The 26,781-nt window shown below is 43.3% G+C and overlaps 1 protein-coding gene across 1 annotated transcript; it reads left to right on the forward strand.

Annotated features, from left to right (window-relative positions):
* The first annotated feature begins 898 nt into the window (after positions 1-898).
* On the forward strand, positions 899-26,781 carry LOC120978979 (ficolin-1-B-like). The gene is made up of 9 exons (XM_040407456.1): positions 899-1,013; positions 5,387-5,500; positions 5,646-5,690; positions 7,406-7,441; positions 8,158-8,196; positions 10,696-10,823; positions 24,810-24,939; positions 25,133-25,267; positions 26,251-26,781. Exons 1-9 carry the CDS (start codon positions 944-946, stop codon positions 26,496-26,498), a joined length of 945 nt encoding a protein of 314 aa, XP_040263390.1. The 5' UTR covers positions 899-943; the 3' UTR covers positions 26,499-26,781.

Consider the following 26,781-nt stretch of genomic DNA (forward strand, 5'->3'; position numbering starts at 1 on the left):
TTAAAAAGTATACATAGCGCCCATACAGCTGGTTTATAGAAGACATTAACATCTTCACTTATCCCTTGGAATTGAATTTTGAAAGGTACAATGTTGGCAAAAAAACAAGGAAGAAAAAGGAAATAAAAAAAGAAAATAAATGAGCGGTGGTGAGAATGGAAAGTCATTTGAGGCTGATTTGTGTATTGCATCTGACTGATTGATATGTGTTATATTAATTTTATTTAATTCATGTGAACCCAAGAAACCGGAAAATTTTGTAACATCATAAATATCTGGTCTTGTGAATGCTAGATTATTAAAATTACCGTACATTGCAAATGTCTTGGACAAATAAGGAAAAAACAGAACAGGATTGAGACACACCAGATACTCCACAGATATTTACTTTAGGGATTATTACTATGTTCTGCCAGATAAGAGTTTAAATTGTGCAACATTCACATAAAGAGGCACATCGGACAGGATAGAAGCACAAATAAAAACATAAGCCTTAAGAAAGCTGAAGTTCAGATCGCGAGTGTGGTCAGTATGTGGACTTCTATGGTGGTGAGAATGGAAAATCATTTCAGGTTTATTTGTGTACTGCATCTGACTGATTGATATGTGTTATATTCATTTTATTTAATTCATGTGAACCCAAGAAACTGGAAAATTTTGTAACATCATAAATATCTGGTCTTGTGAATGCTAGACTATTAAAATTACCGTACATTGCAAATGTCTTGAACAAATAAGGAAAAAACAGAACAGGATTGAGACACACCACATACTCCACAGATATTTACTTTAGGGATTATTACTATGTTCTGCCAGATAAGAGTTTAAATTGTGCAACATTCACATACAGGGGCACATTGGACAGGATATAAGTACAAATAAAAACACAAATAAAAACATAAGCCTTAAGGAAGCTGAAGTTCAGATCGCGAGTGTAGCCAGTATGTGGACTTCTATGGTCACTGTTCTCTGCCTGGCAACCTGTATTAGTAATGCTGAAGACTCATGTCCAGGTGAGTAATCTCTAATTACGGGAAAAATAATCTGCAAATTTTTGCCAGCTAAAAACTTCCAAACCAATTCTTCTTCCAGTATAAGTAATATTATTAGTAGTAATACAGGACATCACTGAACTCTTCAGGACAAAATTACATTCTGCCTTTGAATCCAGAGGAAACAAAGAAGGCTGGTTTGAGATCTGCATTTATACAAGCAGGCAAATAACGCTAGTTTGTGAGCGTTCGCGTGTTTTGATGTTCAAGTGTGTGTTTGCATTAAGTGTGTGTTTGTATTAAGTGTGTGTTTGTATTAAGTGTGTGACTTTAGATTAAGTGACTTCAGATTCAGGGACTTTTGCACTATATTGTATTTTTTTTTTTCTTGCGTAATCCCCATTTAGTATGTGTTCCATTATTGACAGTGCCGTTCACTGCACATCTTGTCTTATGTATGCAGTCCTGGAACAGCCGTTTGAGGGTGCATATCTTTGTTCAAAATGTGAGCAAATTACCTGTTTGGAATCGCACATCGAGTATCTAATCGGGCGAGTTTCAACACTGAGAAGCATTGACAATTTGGAACAGAGTTTGCTGATCACTGAGGTAGGTAGATGTGGGGGAGGGTGGTAGCGAGGAGGCTCAGGAGAGTGAGGTAGCTATCTGGGTAAAAGTTCGAAAGCGGGGTAGAGGGAAGAGTGCCAGGGAGGCTAGCCCTGATCTAAAACACCCAAACAAGTTTTCACGTTTGGCAGATGAGGGGGGTGTCAGTTCAGAGAGAGCACTGCTGCAGGCGGACCCTTCCTTTGCCAGTCAGGGGAATGTCAGCTCCAGTAAGCAGGGAACCAGGAGAGCAGGGCAGGCCAGACAGGTGCTGGTAGTGGGAGACAATCTGTCATAGGGCAATCTGTCACAAAGACCGGGATCGTCGAACGGTGTGTTATCTTTCTGGCGCTCGAGTTCGACACATCGCGGATTGGATTGACAGATTACTGGGAGGGGCTGGAGAAGATCCAGCGGTCATGGTCCATATCGGAACCCAAGACAAAGTTAGAGGTAGGTGGAGCGTCCTTAAAAAAGATTTTAGGGATTTAGGTTAAAAACTTAGGGCAAGTACCTCAAAGGTAGTATTTTCCGAAATACTACCGGTACCACGAGCCACACAAGAAAGACAGCAGGAGATTAGGGAGGTTAACAAGTGACTCAAGAACTGGTGTAGGAAGGAGGGGGTTGGGTTCCTAGAGAACTGGGCCGACTTCTCTATCGGCTACAGGCTCTATCGTAGGGATGGGCTGCACCTCAATGGGGAAGGGGCAGCTGTGCTGGGGGAGAAGATGGCTAGAAGGTTGGAGGAGTGTTCAAACTAGGGACTGGGGGGGAGGGGAACTACATTATAGGATGGGAAGATAGTGCAGATAGAGACCAGTGACGAGGTAATGGGACTGGGGGAGGAATGGAAGGAGGGACTAGAACAGTTCAGAAGGAAAGATGTAGGATAAAAAATATACATAAACCTCTTAATTGTATGTATACTAATGCCAGAAGCCTGACTAATAAAACTGGTGAACTGGAATTAGTGAGGAGGACTATGACATAGTGGGAATTACTGAGACATGGCTAGATGATAGCTACGACTGGGCAGTTAATGTACAGGGTTACAGTCTGTTTAGAAAGGATCGTCAAAAACCGGAGAGGGGGAGGGGTCTGCCTTTATGTAAAGTCCTGTCTAAAGCCCAAAGTCCGAGAAGATATAAGTGAGGGACATGAACATGTGGAGTCACTGTGGGTAGAAATACATTGAGGCAAAAACAATAATAAATTACTAATAGGAGTTTACTATAAACTACCTAATATACCAGAGTCCACAGAAAATCTACTACTAAACGAGATAGATGAGGCGGCAGATCATAATGAGGTGGTTATTATGGGGGACTTCAACTACCCAGATATAGACTGGGAAACTGAAACTTGTATATCTCATAAAGGATACAGGTTCTTGGCAATAACCAAAGACAATTACCTTTCCCAACTGGTTCAGGACCCGACTAGAGGGAAAGCCATACTGGACTTAGTATTAACCAATAGACCTGACAGAACAACAGATGTGCAGGTTGGTGGACACCTGGGAAATAGTGACCATAAAGTAATAACCTTCTAATTATCATTCAAAACAGTGTTTCCTCATGGAGGAACAAAAATATCAAACTTCAAAAAAACTAAATTTTGCCAACTAAGAGAGGCCATAGGCCAAAGTCCTAACTGGGACATAGTCCTCAAAAATAAAAATACAGCCAGAAAATGGGATATTTTTAAAAGCATCCTTAAATCTAATTATGAGAAGTACATACCTTATGGCAATAAAAGGTTAAGGAACAAAAAGAAGCCAATGTGGATAAATAGAACTGTAAAGGAAGCAATAAATGACAAAAAAAAAACATTTAAATCACTAAAACAGGAGGGCAGCGAGGAAGCACTGAAAAACTATAAGGAAAAAAATAGAATATGTAAAAAAAAAAAAAAAATTGCCAAACTAGAGACCGAGAGACTAATTGCCAAAAAGAGCAAAACTAACCCTAACATTATATAAATTGTAAAAAGTATAAATGTGAAGGTGCCGGCCCTCTACAGAGTAATGAGGGGGGAGTGGCAGAGAGCGATGAGGAGAAAGCAAAGCTATTAAATATTTTTTTCTCCACTATATTCACTGAAGAAAATAAACTGTTAGATTAAATACAGAATGTAAAAGTTAATTCCCCATTAACTCAGGAAGAAGTACACCGGTGTCTTAAAAAGATTAAAATAGACAAATCACCAGGACCAGATGGCATACACCCCCATATCCTAAGAGAATTAAGTAATGTCATAGCCAGAGGGGCGAACATCATAAGCAGCACAATGCTTTTGGGATGGAACTACTGGACTTTGTTCTGAGTCACAATGTGTTCCTCTTTGACCGCCAAGTTGGGAAAGAGAGGTTATCTTTAATGAAGATATGGATCAGTACACGTCATCGATAATAATCTGGATTAGATATATCGATGACGTGTTTTTGCTATGGAAAGGGACCAAAGATCGCTTCATCCAATTTGTAGCTGAGCTTAATATCAACCAGCTAGGTCTGTTCTTCACGTCAGATATCAATGAACGAAAAAATCACGTTCTTGGATCTGACCATCTCTGTGGGGACAGATAAAAAGATCACCACAAATCTGTTCCGCAAGCAGACTTCCACGAATAGCCTGCTACAGTGGGACAGTGGCCATCAACTAGCCCTCAGGAGCGGCATTCCCAAAGGCCAGTACCTGAGGGCTAGGAGGAACTGCTCGGAAATGACGGACTTCAAGGTGGTCGCAAATGATCTGAGGACCCGGTTCACAAATAGAGGTTATCCTCAACATACGGATAAAGGAGGGGCGCTCAATTATTTGAGAACTCTGGGCAGCAGATATAATGGTATTTATTAATAGAACGCCTCATATGCATAAAATCGCATCAAGAAAACTAACGCAGAAATAAAATCAATCAATTAAAATCACATCAAATAAAAACAACTAGATAAATGATGAAAGGTAGTAGGGAAGGACTAAGTTCCAGAGCTCTGATATAAGCCAAAGGATAGCACTCCTCGTGACCATAGGCCTAGTGTAGCAAATAAGAGTGGTGCAATAGAGAGGATATGAGCCTCGTTAATGTCCCAGTAGAAATAGACTGTGTTGCAGATGGTCCCTTTGATAGACAGTCACTCTCTGTTGAAATATGTCAGTCTCATATAATAGATATACTCCACGACAAACATTAGACTGGTGGCAGAGAAATACTGTAGATGGCATACAAATTAGTTTGGTACGTTACCACCACGCTCTAGGATGTCAGCTGCTTCTTTCTCCTGCCGGCAAAAAGACGTGTTGGGGTTGTTTTGAGGCGCCATACTGGGTCTGTATTACTTGTGTGTGCAGTTTTGTATATCAATTTGGATGTATGTCCTGCTTTACTTGATTATATCTTTCTGTTATTATTGTGTCATTTTTTGACCACATATTTGGTGCCTCATCTGTGATGTGTGTCAATACCTTATATTTGTGTTTTAATTGTGCATCATAATAAAGTATCTTAAATTTTACAATTATATATGTAGAGTGCATACTTTATCGGTGTCGCTAGTTTGATATATGCATCTACATGGTTTCCAATGGGCCCTATGTTTATGGGTATGCAGTTTTGGAAGCCAAAACCAGAAATATAAGTTATATCTGCCCTTTATACTTTCTCTCCTTTTATGATCCATTTCTGATTTTGGCTTTCAAAGCTGCATCAGGAAACCTGACCGTGTGGCCGTACCCTAAATGTCTACATTTTACATCATCCATTATCTTGAAACATCTTGCTTACAGAAGTAAAATATGTGGCAATTGGAGAAACCGAGAAGTTGACTATTCTCCGAGGATGTCCTGGTCTGCCTGGACCTCCTGGACAAAAAGGAGAAGCCGGTCCATCAGCAGAGAAAGGTGAATATTTATGAGCAATAAAACTATCGGGCTAGGATAACTGGAACCAGGGCATTTGTGTGGCTGATATACCGCAGATCAATATGAGACAGACAGATAGATAGATAGATAGGATAAAAACTAATAATTGCTGTTTTTGTTTCAGGACCCAAAGGAGACCCCGGGAAGGTTGGACCTGCAGGGCCGCCAGGTTTGCATTCAGATAACAGGGGTTTACACTTTCACATCTGCGTTGTTAATTCGGATTTAAACGGATTTGTGCGATTTAATACATCCAGATGCATCGGTTTCAGCAGGATCCTGTTGTTTTAAAGGCAGTCTGTCATCAGCATTTCACGTTTTTAACCCTTCCCATAGCTTTCTAGCATGCTTACAGTTAATAAAAACGTTACCTTTAGCATCAATCCTGGACTTATAAAACCGTCAAAAAACATCTTTGTAACATATGCAAATTAGGGCTCGCAAGTGCCCAGGGGCGGCTTTACCCTAGTAGGTGCCCTGCTAGCTCAGCCTTTTCTTCGCTTCCTCCTGCCCCTTCCTTCCCTCCGCCCGCCGATTCTTTCTCTCTGACCGCCTATCTACTAACTTGTTGTTTCGCCGAGATCCCGCGCCTGCGCACTCAATCCGTCGGCTGGCGCATGCGCATTAATTACTGTGATGCCGTACAAGGAATGGGCATCGCAGTGCGCATGTGCCGGCCGACGGACTGAGTGCGCAGGCGCGGGGTCTCGGCGAAACAACAAGTTAGTAGATAGGCGGTCAGAGGGAAAGGATGGGCAGGCGGAGGGAAGGAAGGGGCAGGGGGAAGCGAAGAAAAGGCTGAGCTAGCAGGGCACCTACGAGAGTAACGCCGCCCCTGGGCACTTGCGAGCCCTCATTTGCATATGTTACAAAGATGTTTTTTGACGGTTTTATAAGTCCAGGATTGATGCTAAAGGTAACGTTCTTATTAACTGTAAGCATGCTAGAAAGCTATGGGAAGGGTTAAAAACGTGAAATGCTGATGACAGACTCCCTTTAAATGGAAACTGAACATTTTAACTTAATGGGCCCCGGATCTATTTTTTTTCTGCCGGATCTCAAAAGCGGGATTGAAAACGCAGATGGGAAAATAGCCGAGAGTGTTTGTTGGCCGGTACCTCTAAATTATATCTACAATATTTTACATGCACTGTCCTCCATCTGTAAAGAGATTACATTACAGTTGTAGCAAACTTTATATTTAGAATTAATACAAGTCATTGGAAAGGTCAATTTATATTAGGGGGTTGCTCTTTATTGCTCTTCTAACCGTAATGAATCCACAAGTGTGAGTGAGCCTGTGATATCCTCTGCGGCTCCAGGGGAATTTCATATTGCCTATTGCCCCGCATGAGCGGTCAGTAGAATACGGGCGCTATTTACACCCTCCTGTATAATATTATAATGCATGGCTTGGCTTGCACAGATTAAAGGGGTTATCCGAAACTATAAACTGCCTCCCCCTCACACGGAATATACTTACCCCGCTCCCTGCGCAGCTGCTTCTCCCAGTGCGCCGATAAAAACATCCGGGTGACACTTGGGAGGCTCGTCCCCCCCCCCCCACCTGCCATTGCCTGCGCCCCCCCCCCCCCCCAACACCAGATGTTTTCATCGGCGCACTGGGAGAAGCAGCGGCGGCGGTGTGGGGACCAGGAGCGGCGCAGGGAGCGGGTGTCCATCCACATCTAACAGTTGTCAGTATCAGCACTTTCTTTCGCATTAATTCCAGACACAGCAGCAGTATACGTCTCCATGTCCCATGTACTATAGAGACCATTAAAAGAAAATGAAATATATGTTTCCTATAAGAACATCAATATACGGTAACACATCCTACACAGGGATATGGACCAGTATTCACTGCTGTATTATTTATTACAGGATCTGCAGGTTCTCCTGGATTAAAGGGACAAAAAGGTGAGTGAATTGACATAACACAAAGAAAAAATATTTCGTCTAGAGATTGAGGGAGATCTATCAGAACTAGTGCAAAGGAAAAGTGGTGCAGATGCAAATAACCAGTCAGGTTGCAAATTGTATTGAAAAAGAGCGCTGGAATCTGATTGGTTGTTATGGTAACTGCTCCACTTGTCATCAGTTTTATTAATGAAAGGATCAGAACCGATAAAAAAACTAACTCATTCATCATCAATTTTCTCATCAAAGGTAATAACGGTTTAAGGGGTCGCCCCTTGAAAAATATTCTACATTTTTCAAGCCAGCACCAGGATCTGAATACTTTTGTGATTGCATGTAATTCAAAATTTAGTATATCCAGTGAGCTATTCACTGAAATCTATCTGTATAGCGCCACCTGCTGTTTGTTCTTTTTCTAATTTCTCTGTCCTGCTCACTGAGATGGCCGCACATGCTCAGTTTCATCCTTCAACTGCCACCAGCTGCATTCGAAAGAACGCATCCTTGAGAGATCCCCCATGAGCTGTCAGCTGGATATAAATCTAGCAGAGCAATGAATGGGGAGATCTCTGGATCCATGTGAGGTGCTGAGCTGGTTCCAAGTTTCATATAAAGAGATTGTCGTGTACTATACGATGTCTGGTTTTGTTTTGCATTAATCATGGGATAACCTGTTTAAAGTAAAAACAATTTTTAAATCTGTGTCCTTTTTCCAGGAGAGAAGGGGGAACCTGGCTCCTCAGCTCCAGCATATGGTGAGTCTTGAAAGTCTTGGGTAATAGAAAGTTTTGTTCTGTACATTTATTCAGTTAACCCTTTGGGGGTTGCTTATACATATACATTCTGAAAATATCACAGCTATACTGCTGGTGTCCATAGGTTGCAGTCACCATTTATTTCAAGGCAAAACACAATTTTCCTTTGGTAATATTTCACTTTATATTTAATGTCCACCTTCTAAAATCAGGTCAATTTCAGATCAACATGCTCATTCAATTTTGTCAATAGACATGTATATTGTCCCGCTGGCCACAAGGACATGCTGCCAGTGCCCCTTCTCCTTAAATAGGTTCTCCAGGTTCTGGGCTGAACCCTGATATAAGCTATTCTTCATTCTTTTGCTATATATGAGTGGAGCATCGGAGCATTTCCTTGCTCAGATGCCCCCCTTTTGCCTTGCGCTGCATTGCGCAGGACAAGGTCTGTTTGCTTACTGCTGGTGAAGTATCGGGCTTCTCCTCACTATGCTAGGCGGAGACTTCCACCTAGCAGTGAACCTGGTGACATCACCGACACAAATGGGTGGCCTATAGCGCTGCCCTAGGCTGTTTTGGAGGTGGGTACTATGCAAATTAGCATAATACCCACCTACAAAACAGCCTCTGGCAACACTAGAGAACACCCATTTGTGCCGGTGATGTCACCAGCTTTCTGCTAGGCGGAAGTGCTCCACTCATATGTAGTAAAAGAATAAAGAATAGCTTATATCCGGGTTCAGCCCTGAACCCAGAGAACCCCTTTAACCATTGAGCAGAGAACTTCATTAGGTCATAAAGAGAACTATGCAGCCGTACAGTAGCTGCACAGTCCTCCCTATCCCCCGTGCACTCAGCTATATGATCAGTGCAAGAAGGAAACAAACTTGGCGTACATGCCTTGTACCACATTTGTTAATAGTTTTAGGCATTTTTAGACACTTTTTCCACTTAATACGACAAGAGGTGTGGTTTTAAACGGTTGTCCGAGATAATGAAAGATCTTGGACAAACCCCGCAAATGCCTAAAAAAAAAAATCCCCAATAATCACCCCATGCTTGGTATCAGGAAACACTGTGGCCCTTAAAAAGAAATCAGCACAGCATTTTGGATACAGCTAAAAGAAGGACAGGAGGCAACGCCTATATGTAGCCTATGCTGATTTTCCCGATCAGCGTGCGGGGTGCCTGCGCTGCTGCCTAGGTTCCAGCCCGTGCTATGAGAGCATTCGTCAGGGAGAGATATCGGTACAGGAGAAGAAAGAAACGGAACCTTTGAGATGGCGCTGTCAACAGGAGTCGGAAGCAGATAAGTATTGGTAACACAATACTTTTTATTTACAGTCGACGCGTTTCAGGGGCGGAGAGCCCCCTTCATCAGGACAATATACAATCAGTATAAAACGCGTTGACTGTAAATAAAAAGTATTGTGTTACCAATACTTACCTGCTTCCGACTCCTGTTGACAGCGCCATCTCAAAGGTTCCGTTTCTTTCTTCTCCTGTACCATTTTGGATATAGAGTATTCAGATTGCAAAATCAAAATGGTATTCGGTGGTGGGACCTTTTTTAAAGTGTCGAACCCAACGTCACCTTTAGATCCAGGTGAAAATTTATATACAACATATTGCAGTAAATCTTCAATTAAACTACGGATGTAGTAGAGTTAGCACACATGATTTATGAGACGTGTTATCTAAACTAAATGCGTTAAGCAAACACCTTCAATTGCTTTTCAATGGCTTTTGTTTCAAGATAACGCGATGAGTTAAGAAATTTGAGTTAAGAGTTTGTGTGTTAACCCTGCTACATCTGTATATATCACTGAGCTCAGCGGCTCAGTCTTTATTCTTTTGAATTGCAGTTTTAGGATAAGACAGCATTCTTCATGAATACATTGTGACTACATTATCAATAATACATTTGCAGTGGTCTAATAAACCAGAGGACACAGCATATCAGCTGTTATGTGAATGCAATTTGGTGATTACATTACATACAATAGGTATATACAGAATATTAGATGACATTGCTGACTGTATAATTAATATATTGGTCCCTTTCTTTTGCTATACAAATGTTTTAAGACCCCTATATTAAATGAATTGTTGCATCGTAGGATAGGTGATAAGTGTCTGACCGCTGAGGATTTAATTACTGGAACCCCCCCCCCCCATCACACATGGTCATGTGTCCTCCCAAATGGAGTGGTGGTCGAGCATGTGCACTCTATGGAACTGCTGGACATAGCCAAGCGCTGTTCTCTGAATCTCTTCAGCAGTCCCATAAACTTTGGATGGAGTATTGGTATGCGTACTTGACCGTCACTCCATATACACAGGGGACACGGCACCCCTGTTCTTGTAATCGGTTGGATCCTCAGTGATCAGGATTGTTATCACTTATTCTTTGGATAGCCGATAAGTTGGTATTGTGGGACAATACAATATTCATTGTATCTCTTTGGACAAGACCACAAAAAATACTATCTCTTCCAGCTCATCGAAATTGCAAGGAACTGCGAGACCAAGGGACTTTCCTCAGTGGTTGGTACAAAATATACCCAGATGGCGAGAATCCGCTTACAGTCTTGTGTGACATGGATACAGATGGAGGAGGATGGATTGTAAGTGATAAGGATGGATTGTAAGTTTTTTTTCTTATAGCAAATATAAAGCGGCTCCCGCACCCCCAAAGTTAGAGTGGTGCTTGAAAGTTTGTCAACGCTTCAGCATTTTCTCTATTTCTGCATAAATGTGACCTAAAACTAGATCAGAGTTTCACACAAGTCTTAAAAATAGATTGAGATAAGCAAATCAAAGAAAAGAGTCAAGAATATAAGACTTGGTCATTTATATATTGAGGGAAATTATCCAATATTACATGTGTGTAAGCGACAAAAGTATACGAACCTTTGCTTTCAGTATCTGGTTTGACCCCCTCATGCACAAAAACTTTAGCTAAACATTTTCGTTAATTTCATTAATGCTGCACATCAACTTGGAGGAATTTTAGTCCATTCATCATTACAAAGCAACTTCACTTCGGTTATGTTAGGTGGTTTCCTTCCATGAACTGCTCGCTTCAGGACCCTTCACAACATTTCTATTGCATTAAGGTCAGGACTTTGACTTGGCCGTTCCAAAATGTTATCTTTATTCTTCTTTAAAGGGATTCTGTCACCTCTCATAACCCAAATTCCGATTTTAAACCAGTCATGCTCCACAGCTTACCTTGAATCGGCTGTGCTGTTCTATATTGTAATCCGTCCAGTAGTTTTGCAGAAAAATGACTTTTATAATTATGCAAATTAACCCTGAAGGTGCCCAGAGGGGCGTTATGTTCCCCTTTGTGTGCCCAGTAACGCCCCTCTCACAGTGCCCAAAACGCCTTCCTCCAGAATCCCTAACCGCCCACAGCGTCTCATCCCTCTCCTCCCCCTCCCTGACGGCCGAGCGAAGTCTCGCGCAGACGCAGTACCCACTAAGGGCTGCGCCAGTGCGATTTGCTGGAGACTGAGGGAAGAGCGAGCATCGGACCTCACTGGGCTCGGCGCATGCCCAGTGACGACGATGAAGCTCCTGCCCTCAGTCTCCAGCAAATGCTCAGTGACGACGATGAAGCTCCTGCCCTCAGTCTCCAGCAAATCGCACTGGCGCAGCCCTCAGTGGGTACTGCGTCTGCGCGAGTGTGTTTTTAGATCTCTCGATGCACTTTGTACCTTCTGATCAGTATCTGTATCATTATGGTTGAATATAAAGTTCATCCCTTTGTTTTGTATGTCTGTCCGTTCGGTAGTCTACCATCAGGCTAGGACTCCAACCGCCGTCATTTTTTGAGGGTCAGGTAGGGGTTTCTAGCCAAGGTTCGAGGACAGGGAGTCCCCACCATCAGGGGTCGTCCCTGGGCTAAGGTGTAGATTAGGGTGTGAATTTAGGGTTATCCCCTTCCCCCTCCTTCCCCCCTCCTCCCCTTTTATCAGGGGCTAGTCTTAGTCGGTGGTAGTTCTACCATAGTGATCGATGTTTGTCCGTCATTTATGTAAAATTATCAATAAATGTAATATAATTCTCCTTAAGGGTTAATATTTCTGCTGGAATTAGTACCTCTTTTGTCTTCTTGACCCATTATAATCTTATATCTCCACCCGCTGGAATTAGTTTTGTTATCTGGGGCTTCATGCGCTGCTATAATTAATGATGCTAGATTTATGTCTTTGCCTTCGAGGATATCCTGACGAATATTTGCTGGGATAAAATGAGAAGGTGCAATAGATGGAGTAGAACCAGACCCACCATAAACATTGGACTGCGTACTGGTAGATGTGGCTGGTCTCTGAGATGCCAAGCCAGATACTGCTAAACTGGCTTCAACTGTCTCCAGCCTAGCCTGGAAACCTGCCATGGAAGATGCCATGGTATTAATGGCCACATGTAGCTGGGTGATTGATGTCTGGATCGTATCCAAACCAGAGGAGATGGAAAAGTTCCGCTTTCCTAGCCAAAGCTGGAAACGGAATCCCTCTCCGCCATAGTTCGGCCATTATCTTGGGAACAGTCCATGATCTCAGTGACGGGATAGAACCTCTGTTGGATTGCAAATCCATGCTTCCGCGGGATGAGGATTGGTCCTCGGCGAACTCCCGAGACATACCTACTAAGAGAATTACAATTATAATTATAATAGTTGGGTGCAGATCATGGTTACATGCTGCCCAACACCAGTATAGCACCCAAGTGTTACTGCAATCCAACTGTGGTGCGTGATGAACCAACTACTGACCCACCACCAGCACACATGTTGCACATGACATGTGGCGGTGAGATACTACCGAGGCCTGACATAGTGGGCAACCCCCCCTTCCTTCTCTGGCTAAACTGGTCTGCCGGAACAGTTAGTATGAGCCTGATTTCCTGACAGGACTTTAATCGTATCTGTAGTCGTGACAGATTGGAGCACCCATGCCTGTAGACGTGACAGGACTTAAATGAATCTGTAGTCGTGACAAATTTGGCGTGTAGATGTGACAGGACTTATATCGGACTGTAGACGTGACAGTCATTATTATGCAACCTGTAGTCGTGACAGGATTTAAATTCGTGACAGACATGGAAATGCTTCAGAATATACCATGAGTTGATTCACTCTGCTATAATGTACAATTACCCTAAATAGAACGTAGTTAATATGAATACGTATATCGAAATTTGATCCTGTAATTCGTGACACGATGGTAGGGTATTGGTAACTGATTAAGTTGATCCAATTCTAACCCAATAGACCCAAAGTGAAAGTCAGTAACTAACCAAGATACAACTATACCTGCCCTCAGATTCTAACGTAGGCGAGCTTCCGTAATACCGAGGTGAACCCTATATGAGGATCCCACGTTCTTGCCCTATTGGAGTGTGAATGCTGACGTATAATGTTTACAGGATACAGTATCGCTATGGGAACACCTTGCGTGACTACCCTGTAATAAACAAACCGAATACTGTAGCCATGGAATAGGTAACTAGCACTGCGCAGACCATGCGCAACAAACACCATCTAATATTCAAAATGTATTTTTTTTATTATCTCTTTTTTATTTATTTTTTCTTCTTTGAAGTGTCCACTCTCTTAAAATTATTTTATCTTTTTTTTTTATATTAAGCCCTCGCAACATCCACATTTATGTATATATATTTTCCCATGTTGCCCCGCTAATAACCTTCAGTAATTATTTTTATAATGGCCCCTGAAGTACACCCCCCCTCCCCCCTGCATTATACATGCCAGAACCTATTGATTCATACATTTCCAGCTGCAATACCACAGGCCTACCTAACAACAGCCTTAAGACTAATACACCAGGCAGAAGAAGGAAACGGAGTTACCAGCAGAGCGCCAGTGCACCGATCTAACAGGTAAGTGCATGACACTGAACTTATGAAGCGGACAGGGCAGAGCCACCCCCGGGTTAAACAATAATATATGTGCCGACCTCGGTACCTAACCAGACATAGCGTATAAAGCCGGACAGGTCCGACACTGGACCCACAGGAAAAGCCTCGATCTTACTGAAGTGCCGCTGCTCTGGCTGCACTCAAATCTACTGCAATCCCCAGTGCCGTGGATGAATCGGAAATGACGTGAGACGCCCAGTCATCGTTCTGATGAGGACCCTGCAGGTATTTTATGCAGGTAACCCCGCCTCCCCTCGCACAAATCCGGCTAATTAGTGGGGTACCTCAGGGGTCAGTATTGGGCCCTATTCTCTTCAATATATTTATTAATGATCTTGTAGAAGGCTTGCATAGTAAAGTATCAATTTTCGCAGATGACACTAAACTGTGTAAAGTAATTTACACTGAAGAGGACAGTATACTACTACAGAGGGATCTGGATAGATTGGAGGCTTGGGCAGATAAGTGGCAGATGAGGTTTAACACTGATAAATGTAAGGTTATGCACATGGGAAGGAAAAATGCAAGTCACCCGTACATACTAAATGGTAAAACACTCGGTAACACTGACATGGAAAAGGATCTAGGAATTTTAATAAACAGCAAACTAAACAGCAAAAACCAGTGTCAGGCAGCTGCTGCCAAGGCCAACAAGATAATGGGTTGCATCAAAAGGGGCATAGATTCCCGTGATATGAACATAGTCCTACCACTTTACAAATCGCTAGTCAGACCACACATGGAGTACTGTGTACAGTTCTGGGCTCCTGTAAACAAGGCAGACATAGCAGAGCTAGAGAGGGTTCAGAGGAGGGCAACTAAAGTAATAACTGGAATGGGGCAACTACAGTACCCTGAAAGATTATCAAAATTAGGGTTATTCACTTTAGAAAAAAGACGACTGAGGGGAGATCTAATTAATATGTATAAATATATCAGGGGTCAGTACAGAGATCTATCCCATCAGCTATTTATCCCCAGGACTGTGACTGTGACGAGGGGACATCCTCTGCGTCTGGAGGAAAGAAGGTTTGTACACAAACATAGAAGAGGATTCTTTACGGTAAGAGCAGTGAGACTATGGAACTCTCTGCCTGAGGAGGTGGTGATGGTGAGTACAATAAAGGAATTCAAGAGGGGCCTGGATGTGTTTCTAGAGCGTAATAATATTACAGGCTATAGCTACTAGAGAGGGGTCGTTGATCCAGGGAGTTATTCTGATTGGAGTCGGGAAGAAATTTTTTATTCCCCTAAAGTGGAGAAAATTGGCTTCTACCTCACAGGGTTTTTTGCCTTCCTCTGGATCAACTTGCAGGATAACAGGCCGAACTGGATGGACAAATGTCTTTTTTCGGCCTTATGTACTATGTTACTATGTTAATTAATTAATTAGCCTATAACTTGTCTAGTCACTCACATATTTTAACACTATTAATAAAAGCTTCCAGCAGGACTGTTAATCCAGAGAAATAAATTTGCTGATCTATCCATTTCTGGTGATTACATGCCTGCTAAGCATATTAGGGAGCTTAGAATGCGTACATTAGTGATTTTTTTTCCTTTAACAAGTATCTGTCAGCAGGGCCAACCCTATGCAACCAGTCATGATGCATGGAGGTGTTAATCTTGCTGGGTCAACTGACACCTTTCTTATGTTTCTCTGAAGCGCCATTACTGATTAATACTTGTTTTAATTTTCATGCACATGAGCCTTTTCGAGCACCAAGGGGCAGACCGAGACCCTCAGAACACCAGATCATCAACGACCTGCTCCTCCTGCCACTCCCGCCTTTCCCATTAGTTGAAAGGTCCACGTATTTCCATGATTGCCGAATTGGCACGTGCACAGAGCATATGCTTTTTCTGCCCAAGCAGCACAGATACATACATGCGGCGATGACGTCCAGATCTGTGGGGAGATTTATGACATGGGATATACTGACATCACAATCCTTGCGCACCTTAAGACTTCATCATCAATGCAAAGTAGGCATCTGAGCTGCTTAGGCAGCAGAAGCACATGCTCTGTGCATGCGCTGATCCCGGGGGCAACATGACAGTTACTAGATTTACAGGACCAGGTGAGATGCCTGGCTATTTCAATCAATATGAAAGGGGAGTGGCAGGAAGAGCAGGGAGGTCAAGATCTAGTGCTCGAGGGTCTTGTCCCACCACTTGGTGCTCCAATAAGCTCATTTGTATGAAAATAAAAACAAGTATTACACAGTAATGGCGCTTCAGAAGAACATAATAATGGTGTTATTTTAGTTAGCCAGATCAACCTCAACAGGCATCATGCCTGGTTTAATAGGGTTGGCTCATGGCAACTACTACTCAGGACCTGCAACCAGGTTGTAGGAGCAGCTTTCAAGAAGACCCTCATAAATGTTTGGATCAGCACAGACAAAATAAGACTATAGTGGTGCTTGAAAGTTTGTGAAACCTTCAGAATTTTGTATAAATTTGATGTAAAACTTCATCAGTTTTTCACATACTGTAAGTCCTCTGTAGACTCCACCAATCCACATTCAGACAGACTGTGTACAAATGGAGGAAATCCAAGACTAATATTACCCTCCCCAGGAGTGGTTGACCAACCAAGATCATGCAAAGATCCAGGTGTGTAATACTCTGCAAGGTCACAAAGGAACCATCAGGAGGACACTGAACAACAATAGAGTGCATGGCAGGATTGCAAGGAGAAATTTGCTCTCCAAAAAGAACATTGCTGCCAGTCTGCAGTTTGCTAAAGATCACCTGGACAAACCAGAAGGCTACTGGAACAATGTTTTGTGAATGCAAAGCCCAAATCAGAATTTTTTTTCTTAAAGGGAATCTGTTAACACATACCTTGAATTTAAACCTTCCCAATGTGCAAATGTTTGCTTGACAGATTATCCTGCCGGCCGTATATCCAGGCCGGCGGGATATACTAAGCAGTGGACCAGAGGATGAGACATTATGGAGGACCGTTACCAACTGTGACCTGAAGTGGGGACTAGTCCATTTGATTGTTGAGCATCTAACAGTCCATCCTGAGCCGTAGGTATCAACTCTCTGATCCGACCCGGCGTTTGAATTGCTGGGCAATGTGACTGTACCCTACTGTGCTACTCTACACCTTGTGTCAAATCGGTTCATCATTTTTAATTCAGATGGATGACTGGCACTCCGCTTACAGAAGGTTCCCCTGTTCTCATGACCATATGTAAGTAAATATCTTCTTAGTCTTGGGTCGCAGGACTGGACGGCCTCTCTCCTCCTTTCACTATTATCCGTGGGTCCAACTATTTAATATCATACATTGCATTACACCGGTGTATCAAAATCGGTGTTATACACCCATTTCACGGAGCTCGCATTATATTATGGTTCTCCGCTATCCTTAATACTGTTTTGATTATTTGTCTTCATTCACCCCCTGATGATCCCACACCGTGGGGGAAACGCGTTGGGGTATTTTTTCTTGCTATAATTAGTGTATTTATCACACTTTCGCAATAGGGTGTGTTTTTAGATCTCTCGATGTACCTTCTGATCAGTATCTGTATCATTAGGGTTGTATATAAAGTTCATCCCTTTGTTTTGTATGTCTGTCCGTTCGGTAGTCTACCATCAGGCTAGGACTCCAACCGCCGTCATTTTTGGAGGGTCAGGTAGGAGTTTCTAGCCGAGGTTCGAGGACAGGGAGTCCCCACCATCAGGGGCCGTCCCTGGGCTAAGGTGTAGATTAGGGTGTGAATTTAGGGTTAGCCCCTTCCCCCTCCTCCCCCCCCTCCCCTTTTATCAGGGGCTAGTCTTAGTCGGTGGTAGTTCTACCGTAGTGATCGATGTTTGTCCGTCATTTATGTAAAATTATCAATAAATTTAATATAATTCTCTTTAAGGGTTAATATTTCTGCTGGAATTAGTACCCAGATAACAAAACCATTACATGTGGGGAGGTATCAGTGGTCCTTAAGTCTGAAGATGTAAGACTTAATAGGAAATTCAGCATAGCAGAATTCGTCCTGGCAGTTAGCCTTTATCGCAACGTCATTTGCACTGTGAGCCCGCATAAAAGGGAAGAACTGGACCTCTATTTGTATTAGGTGGTAGAGTTAGGTCATAAGTATGGTGGAACAGCTTTCTATGACTACCACCATTCATTTTCAGCCAAAGCTGCAGCCGCGCTTGCGCAATTCAGCAGAATTCATCCTGGCAGTTAGCCTTTATCGCGACGTCATTTGCACTGTGAGCCCGCATAAAAGGGAAGAACTGGACCTCTATTTGTATAAGGTGGTAGAGTTAGGTCATAAGTATGGTGGAACAGCTTTCTTTGACTACCACCATTCATCTTCAGCCAAAGCTGCAGCCGCGCTTGCGCAATTTCAACATACAATTGATTGGTCGAACCTCGATACCAAACTGTTCTGTCGACATTTTGCAGGTCTTAAAGCACCGTCATGTACAATGTGTAATTCATATTCTCATACGGCAGAATGGTGTTCCAATATTACTAACCCTACGGAAACAAACCAACCCAGGAGTGCCCCCGCCCCTTCAACTAGCAGAATCATGTCGGGTTTAGACAAGCTGGGTCGGCCAATCAAATATTTAGGCAAAGCACAAATTTGCAGTAATTTCAATTATAGCCAATGCAGATTGTTACATTTGTGTGCAATATGTTTCAGGGCCCATCCTCGTATTACATGCCCACAAAAAGGTAACAACCCCGCATGACTAAGCGTAGTCAACATAGATCTCTTGAGCATATTATTGGACGGCCACCCGGAGCCTGCCCGCATCCAATATGTACTCAACGGTCTAGCTGAAGGTTTTCACACAGGTTTGCTGGCCCTCCCTCAGTCGAATTATGAGTGCAAAAATGTATTATCAGCAGTCAAAGATCCCGAGGCAATTTCTCAGCTGGTACAGTCAGAATTAGACCGAGGCTACCTGATTGGACCATTCTCGCAACCTCCATATGACAATTGGAGCGTGAGCCCTGTAGGAGTTGTAACCGGCAAATTAAATTAAAAAAAGATTAATCTACGATTTGTCAGCCCCACATTCATTACAAATCCCAAGTTTAAATTCACTTATTCCATCTACAGAATTTACCATGAAATATACATCTATCGACGAAGCCATAGAGGTCATGCTTAGTCTCGGGCAAGGGACTTGGTTGTCAAAGGCGAACATAACAGACGCTTTCAAACTACTCCCAATTCAACCTGAATTGTGGCGGTGGCATAGCATTAAGTGGCAGGGGCACTATTATTTTGCAAACAAACTCACATTTGGTTCAAAGTCCAGCCCTTGGATCTTTGACCAATTCACCAGCATTCTTCATTGGGTTCTGGGAAATACCTTTCGTGTCAACCATGTAATCCACTACCTAGATGACTTCCTACTAATAGAACCCCCGACAGTAGTTCCCCAGGATTTACAAGTATTACAGACAGTTTTTGAAGATCTTGGTGTGCCTGTAGCTCCTCATAAGTTGAGGGTCCTGGTACTTCGATCACCTTTCTCGGGATCTGTCTTGAACCTGGTAATCTGCAAGCCAGTCTTCCAATGGATAAACTCCACAGGATTAGGGAGGTGGTGCATAGGTTCACTCAGATTAGAGTTACAACCAAGGCAGAGCTTTAATCTCTATTGGGTATGTTGAATTTTGCAATACGCATTATTCCCCAGGGGAGATTTCATTTCCAGACTTCTCAATCTGCTTCCCCAAGCTCAGGAGCAGGGTAGTATGGTGCTTCAAGACCCAGAGGTTTTGGCCGATCTGCACATGTGGGATAGATTCCTGTCTCAATGGAATGGAGTCTCCTTTTTCGTTCCGGTTGTGACTAATCGATCCCCCATAGTCCACACTGACGCCTCATCCTCGGTTGGGTTCGCAGCCATCAATGGTAGCCATTGATTTGCAGGTGCCTGGCAAAAGGAGGTCAGGGAAGCACCATGGTTCACTCAGTGTTCATTGCTGTTTGAGATTTACCCTATAGAGGAGGCTGCACAAGTATGGGGAGAACAGTGGAGGGATCAGACAGTGTTATTCCTGACCGATAATTTAGCTGTGTCCGAAATTTTGATTAAGGGGAGGTCAAGTTCCAGACACATTATATCATAACAGGAGGCAAACTGAAGCGCCCTGCAATCCTCGGTGGTGGAAGGACATGCGCCAAACTGCTATCCGCCTCAGGCCCAGCCGCCACTGCATTTACCCAGTGTGCTGTTATGGAGATATAACGTCCTTGACTGTGCTTACTGGTCCACGTATCCGTAGTGAGGTGCACCTTGCCACAGATGGCGTTGCACAGTGCACACCTTATTTTGTTCCCCACTTGGTTGTGCAGGAAAGGGATGGCTCGCCAGCAATAGTGGCGGCTGGGCACGACGTACTGTGGGACAGCCACCGCCATAAGGCCTTTAAAACTCTTTGTCTCCACCACACGGAATGAGAGCATTTCAAAGGCCATTAATTTAGAAATGCTGGCATTCAGGGCCAGGGATCGCGGGTGGGTAGGGGGTACTTCCTCTTCCGCCTCAGTGTTTGGGAGATGGAGAGCTGAACGCTTCCGTGGGACATTGTGGAGATGCTTGGTGACCCAGGTGGTGGTGTTGCTGGCAGATCCTCTGTTTGCGGGGTGGCAGGTGGCACTGTCACTCCAGAGGTGGATGAAGATGCCGAGACTGCAGCAGAAGAGGAAGCAAGAGGAGCCAGAGACCTTTCTTGGTTTTTGAGGTGTCTACTCCACTGCAGCTCGTGCTTTGAACTTAGATGCCTGGTCATGCAGGTTGTGCTCAGGTTGAGAATGTTTATGCCTCGCTTCAGGCTCTGATCGCACAGCGTGCAAACCACTCGTGTCTTGTCATCAGCAGATTGTCTGAAGAACTGCCATGCCAGGGAACTCCTTGGAGCTGGCTTTGGTGTGCTCGCTCCCTTGCTGCAGTGGGCAGTAGCAGGCATACTGTCTAGGGGACGGCCGCTCCGCTTTTGCACCCTGCTCCCTCTTCTGCTGTGCTGGTGGCTCTGTGCGACCACCGCCTCTTCCTCCGAACTACAGAGGTCACTCGCATAACCTTGATTCCATGTGGGGTCGAGGACCTCATCGTCCTCCACATCATCTTCCACCCAGTCTTCACCCCTGCCCTCCTTTTCAGTCTGCACACTTTCGAAAGCCCTAGCAGTTGGCAACTGTGTTTAGTCATCACCCGAGACGTGCTGCGATGGTCCTCCCCTGTACTCATCTTGAAACATAAGTGGTTGGGCATCGGTGCACTCAATCTCTTCCACTTATGGGGCAGGGATAGGTGGATGGCCCTAGGAAACCCTGCCAGCAGAGTCATCAAAAAGCAGAAGAGTCTGTTGCATGACTTAGGGCTCAGACTGCTTAGCTGATTTGCAAGAGGGTGAGGTGAAAGACTGATGGACATCGGCTGCAGGTGCCAACTCTGATCTTTCAGCAGGAGACTGGGTGGGACACAATGTGAAGGAACTGGAGGAACTGTCAGCAACCCAATCTACTATCGCCTGTACTTGTTCTGGCCTCACCATTCGTAGAGCCGCATTAGGCCCGACCAAATACCGCTGCAGGTTCTGTCGCCTACTCGCACCTGAGAAAGGTGTTTCACTTGTGAGTGTAGTTGGCATAGACCACCTCGACCACCTCCTCTCCCTGCAACAGGAGCTCCACCAGCAGCACCACGACCTGGGCCACGTCCTTATTTGACGCTCTCCTCATATTTCTCAAATTTAGGATCTTGCCCTAAATGGGTGTTTAATTAATAGCAGATTAGAACGACAGTACGTAAAGATTGTATCTCACACGTACAGATGCAGACTAGGCCACATTTGAAATTTTTGCCCAAAATTGTTGTTTTTCAAATAACAGAATAGAACCACAGTATGTAAAGTGTGTATCTCACACGTACAGATCCAGACTAAGCTACAATTTCGTTTTTTTTGCCCAAAACTTTTGTTTTTCAAATAACAGAATAGAACCACAGTATGTAAAGTGTGTATCTCACACGTACAGATCCAGACTAAGCTACAATTTAGTTTTTTTGCCCAAAATTGTTGTTTTTCAAATAACAGAATAGAACCACAGTATGTAAAGTGTGTATCTAACGCGTACAGATCCAGACTAGGCAGCAATTTAAGTTTTTTTCCCAAAATGGGTGTTTGTTTAATAACAGGATATGACAGCAGTATATAACCCTTGAATTTCACACGTGCAGATGCAGCAAGGGCTGTAAAATGGTGTATTTTGCCCAAAATGGCTGTTTTTTGCCCAAAATTGCTGTTTTTCAAATAACAGAATAGAACCACAGTATGTAAAGTGTGTATCTCACACGTACAGATCCAGACTAAGCTACAATTTAGTTTTTTTGCCCAAAATTGTTGTTTTTCAAATAACAGAATAGAACCACAGTATCTAAAGTGTGTATCTCACACGTACAGATGCAGACTAGGCCGTAATTAAAGATTTTTGCCCAAATTGGTTGTTTTATTAATAGCAGAATAGAACCACAGTATGTAAAGGGTGTATCTCACACGTACAGATCCAGACTAGGCCGCAATTAAAGATTTTTGCCAAAATGGGTGTTTTATTAATAACAGAATAGAACCACAGTATCTAAAGGGTGTATCTCACAATGACATATGCAGCAAAGGCTGCAAAATTATGTTTTTTGTCCAAAATGGGTGGTTTTTTTATAACAGAATATGACAGCAGTATATAATGCTTGAATTTCGCACGTGCAGATGCAGCAAGGGCTGTAAAATTGTGTTGTTTTGTTATGTTTTTAAAAACCCAGAAAATTATAGCTATATTTCTAGCTTAAATTGCACACTGACTAATCCTGCAAAGGCACCAGATGTTTGATATTGCAAAAAAGGGTGTTTTTTAAAAACCAGATTATTATTGCAGTATTTCAAGCTTGGATTTGAATGTCACAAAAGCACATATGCAGTGCTGGTGCACTGACCTTGCATAAAATGGTCGCCGCCACCGCCCACCTAACTGACGGATAAAAGTTCTTTTTTTCTGTCACTGGGCTCAGGGCAGGGTAAAAAGATTGTGCACTGCACCCACACAACTACATCTATGTAAATCGCTGAGTTCAATTGGAGTTCTAATAACAGATTCTGTCCTATTCTCTCCCTCACAGCAGCAGCATCCTATCCCTACACTAAGCACAGCAGAGTGACGGGCGGCGCTACGTGACTCCAGCTTATATAGAGGCTGGGTCACATGCTGCACTGGCTAATCACAGCCATGCCATTAGTAGGCATGGCTGTGATAGCTCTGCAGCCTTTCAAAAAGCTCTAAGAAATCGCCAAACACCGAACCCAAACCTTTACTGAAATGTTCGGGTCCGGGGTCCAAAAATCCTAAAGTTCGGTACAAACCCAAACTTTACAGTTGGGGTTCGCTCAACCCTAGTCATAATGGACAAATATCCACCTTGAAAGGGCGACCCAGCACTGCAGACCTAACCCTCTATTTTCCTTATACTTTCCTACCTACGGGTTTCATGCTAGGATTCATCCGGGGGCCAGAAAAATATTTCAGAGAAGTTTCATTTAAGGTCAGAAAAACTGAGGTTTAGCAATATGTCATACAGACTGACAGTTCAGTCCAAGAGCCTTTGTAAGCATGAAACCATGGCTGGCCAAAATCATTCCAGTGCACCAGTGGAAGGAAGTATCTGCAAATGTTTGGTATGTAATGTTATTTAATGTTTGCACTGTACAGCTAGTATGTCTAAACATGAGCCAGGCATGGCCAGGATTAACCACCTGGCTCAGCCCTCTCTGGAGTTTAGGGTGTGGGCTGGCCCCCCCTCCTAGTTCCATTGTTTTCCAGTTAGTCTAATGTAGAGAGGAAGGAAGTAGGGAGCAATCTCCATGTGCTCCTCTACTCCAGAATCCAGCTTCAAGCCCAGGGGCCTTCGGTACCTTCACAAGCTCCAGAGGATGAAAGAAGGGAAGATCAGAAGGAGGATTTGCATGGCTACAGTGTGCGAGTCAGCAAGCTAACCCAGCATAAAGCATTCCAGACCCTGCTGCAGAGAGGGGTAACTTGTTAACACACCCTCTACACTTCAGATTAGTGGACACTACAGCCACGATTGCCAGATTGTAGTCGCTAGCCAAAGATCCCAGTAACAGAGACTATAGCAAAAGAAAGAGTAATCTGAGGGCCTTTACTGTTAACTACTTCTTTAGCTCATGTTTGGACATATGGGAAGGATTTACACTGTGTACAGATTATTGCTGGATGTACTACAACTTCTATTTTGTACACAGTAAAGAGAGAGACTTTCACTTTGGTTAATCTGGCCTGGTTACTGACACCAAACATTGGCAAGCCCTGTCTTGCACCCACATAGACATTTAACATCAGGGGCACCCCCAAACTACCATCAGGCAGGGTAACTTATGGCTACAGGGAGGGTCCCAAGGGAATATAGAGTGCCCCTCCTTCACTGTACCGACCCCAGCGAGCAACGGCCTGAAGGAGTAGACTGTGACACATCCTCCTCAGGGACTCGCTGCACATGTCTCCACAGATAGTGCTGAGTCACGTAATATGTGGTTCAAGGTAAAAGTGACTTACCCTACCTATTGCATTGAAATGTTTGATCCTTTCCATCTTTCAACTCTTTAGGTTTTCCAGAGACGTTATGATGGCAGTGTGAATTTTTTTAGAGAGTGGAAAGACTACAAGCAAGGGTTTGGTAACCAACTAAGTGAATTCTGGCTGGGAAATGATAATATTCATCGCCTTACCTCTACAGGTAATGACTTCTTCACCTTCAGAGCTTTGTCATTATGGTTCACAAATCTGCTGATGCCTATCATGACACGCTAGTTACTAGAGAACTGCAAATCTCTGCACACCCTACCCTTAAAAGACACCCAGCTGAGTATGTATGATCTGCTAGGACTTCTTCCTCCATGCACTGACTTTGCACGTGTTTGACCTTTCAGGAACTCATCAGCTTCGAGTTGATCTGACAGATTTTGAAAATGATTCCACTTTCGTCACATATGCTTCGTTTGCCCTATCAGGAGAAGATGACAATTATAAGCTGAACATTGGCGCTTTCACTGGAGGCAGTACAGGTAGAGTCTTTTCTGTCCACAGAGATACCCATGAAATGATCTTTTATGGGACCCAAAATCTAAAAACTTTGTCAAGGCTTTTTTTTCTAGGATGAATAGTGAAGCTGGGCCTTGTACAGCATACTACATTTATTTGAATGCTCTTAATTTAATGAAGCACTTCCCCTGCAGAGGCCGGTAGGGGGGGAATCAGCCAATGTGGAGCCCCCACGACAGGAAAAAGCCGCTCTGACACAGTGGGGTACCTATCATAGAGGCAGACCATGCGATTGCTTTGGAGGGTGGCTGCCGATGAGCTGCTTCTCCACCACTAGTGGAAGCCCAGTGCATAGAGATTGTACAGCTTTCATTGATTTCAGTAGTAACTGTATATATTCCAATGCACGGAGCTCCCCCTTGTGGTGGCTGCAGGCAGCCAGTTTTATAATACCCTGTGTGAAGGGCTGCAGGAGAGAAAGTTATGGTAGTGTTCTGGTGCAAACTACATTGAGCAATGTGGTATTCAGAACAAGTGCCATGTTTATGAAGAGCTGTTCAATTGTGTCCATCATAGTAGTCAGATTAAGTGGGTGAGGCAAGGGTGATTCTTTTTTATTACTTTTTTTTTATAAAAAATGTCCTCCTCTTAATTAAAAAAGAAAAAAAAAAGGTCAGAGGTCTGGGGAGTCGGCTTTACATGACGTGTTACCTGGGCGAGTTTGATGCACATGTACTGGGGGGAAGGGCTGCCCATACTCAGTTTTGCAATGAAGCCCCATCAGATCTGTGTACGTCCCTGCTCTGGCATTAAGTTTTACCCCAAGTCATACACTTGTTCATGATTGCACTTTTTTTTCGTAAAACAGTTTTTTTTACACATAAAAAAAAAAAAAAAAAAACGATTTCCAGTAAAACCGCAAGGTTGGTTTGCAGCTGTGCTCTTGCTGCAATGTGTCGTCTAAGAGGGAAATTCTAATTATTGATCCTTTTTCTTTTCCCTGCAGGCGACTCTCTCTCTTATCACAACAATCGTCCTTTCACAACCAAAGACAGAGACAATGATGAATATCCACAAAACTGTGCGGTATCGTTTAAAGGTGCTTGGTGGTACGGAAGCTGCCATAACTCCAATCTGAACGGGCAGTATCTGAGAGGAAAACATGCCAGCTACGCGGACGGAGTTAATTGGAAAAGCGGACAAGGGCAGAATTACTCCTATAAAATCACAGAAATGAAGTTCAGGCCAGTTTAATACATACTGTATAATGTGAACAGAGACCTTATGAATCACGTCATTGAAAGATTAAATTACTGTATCTGACGTATAATAGACCCAGATCATAAGGGTCAAGTCTGTGATCTCGGACCTCCACTAATATTTAGCCTACAAATAAAATAGTACATTTTTTGCTGTAAAGGTGTTTGTCTATGTGTATGATGCACCCAGAATTCATAAAACAATCTTTTATATGGCTGATCTGTATATGCAACCTCATATATAATACATAACTTCCTACAATAAATGTTTTCTACTA

The sequence above is a fragment of the Bufo bufo genome, chromosome 9 (assembly GCF_905171765.1).
Source record: "Bufo bufo chromosome 9, aBufBuf1.1, whole genome shotgun sequence".
NCBI lineage: Eukaryota > Metazoa > Chordata > Amphibia > Anura > Bufonidae > Bufo > Bufo bufo.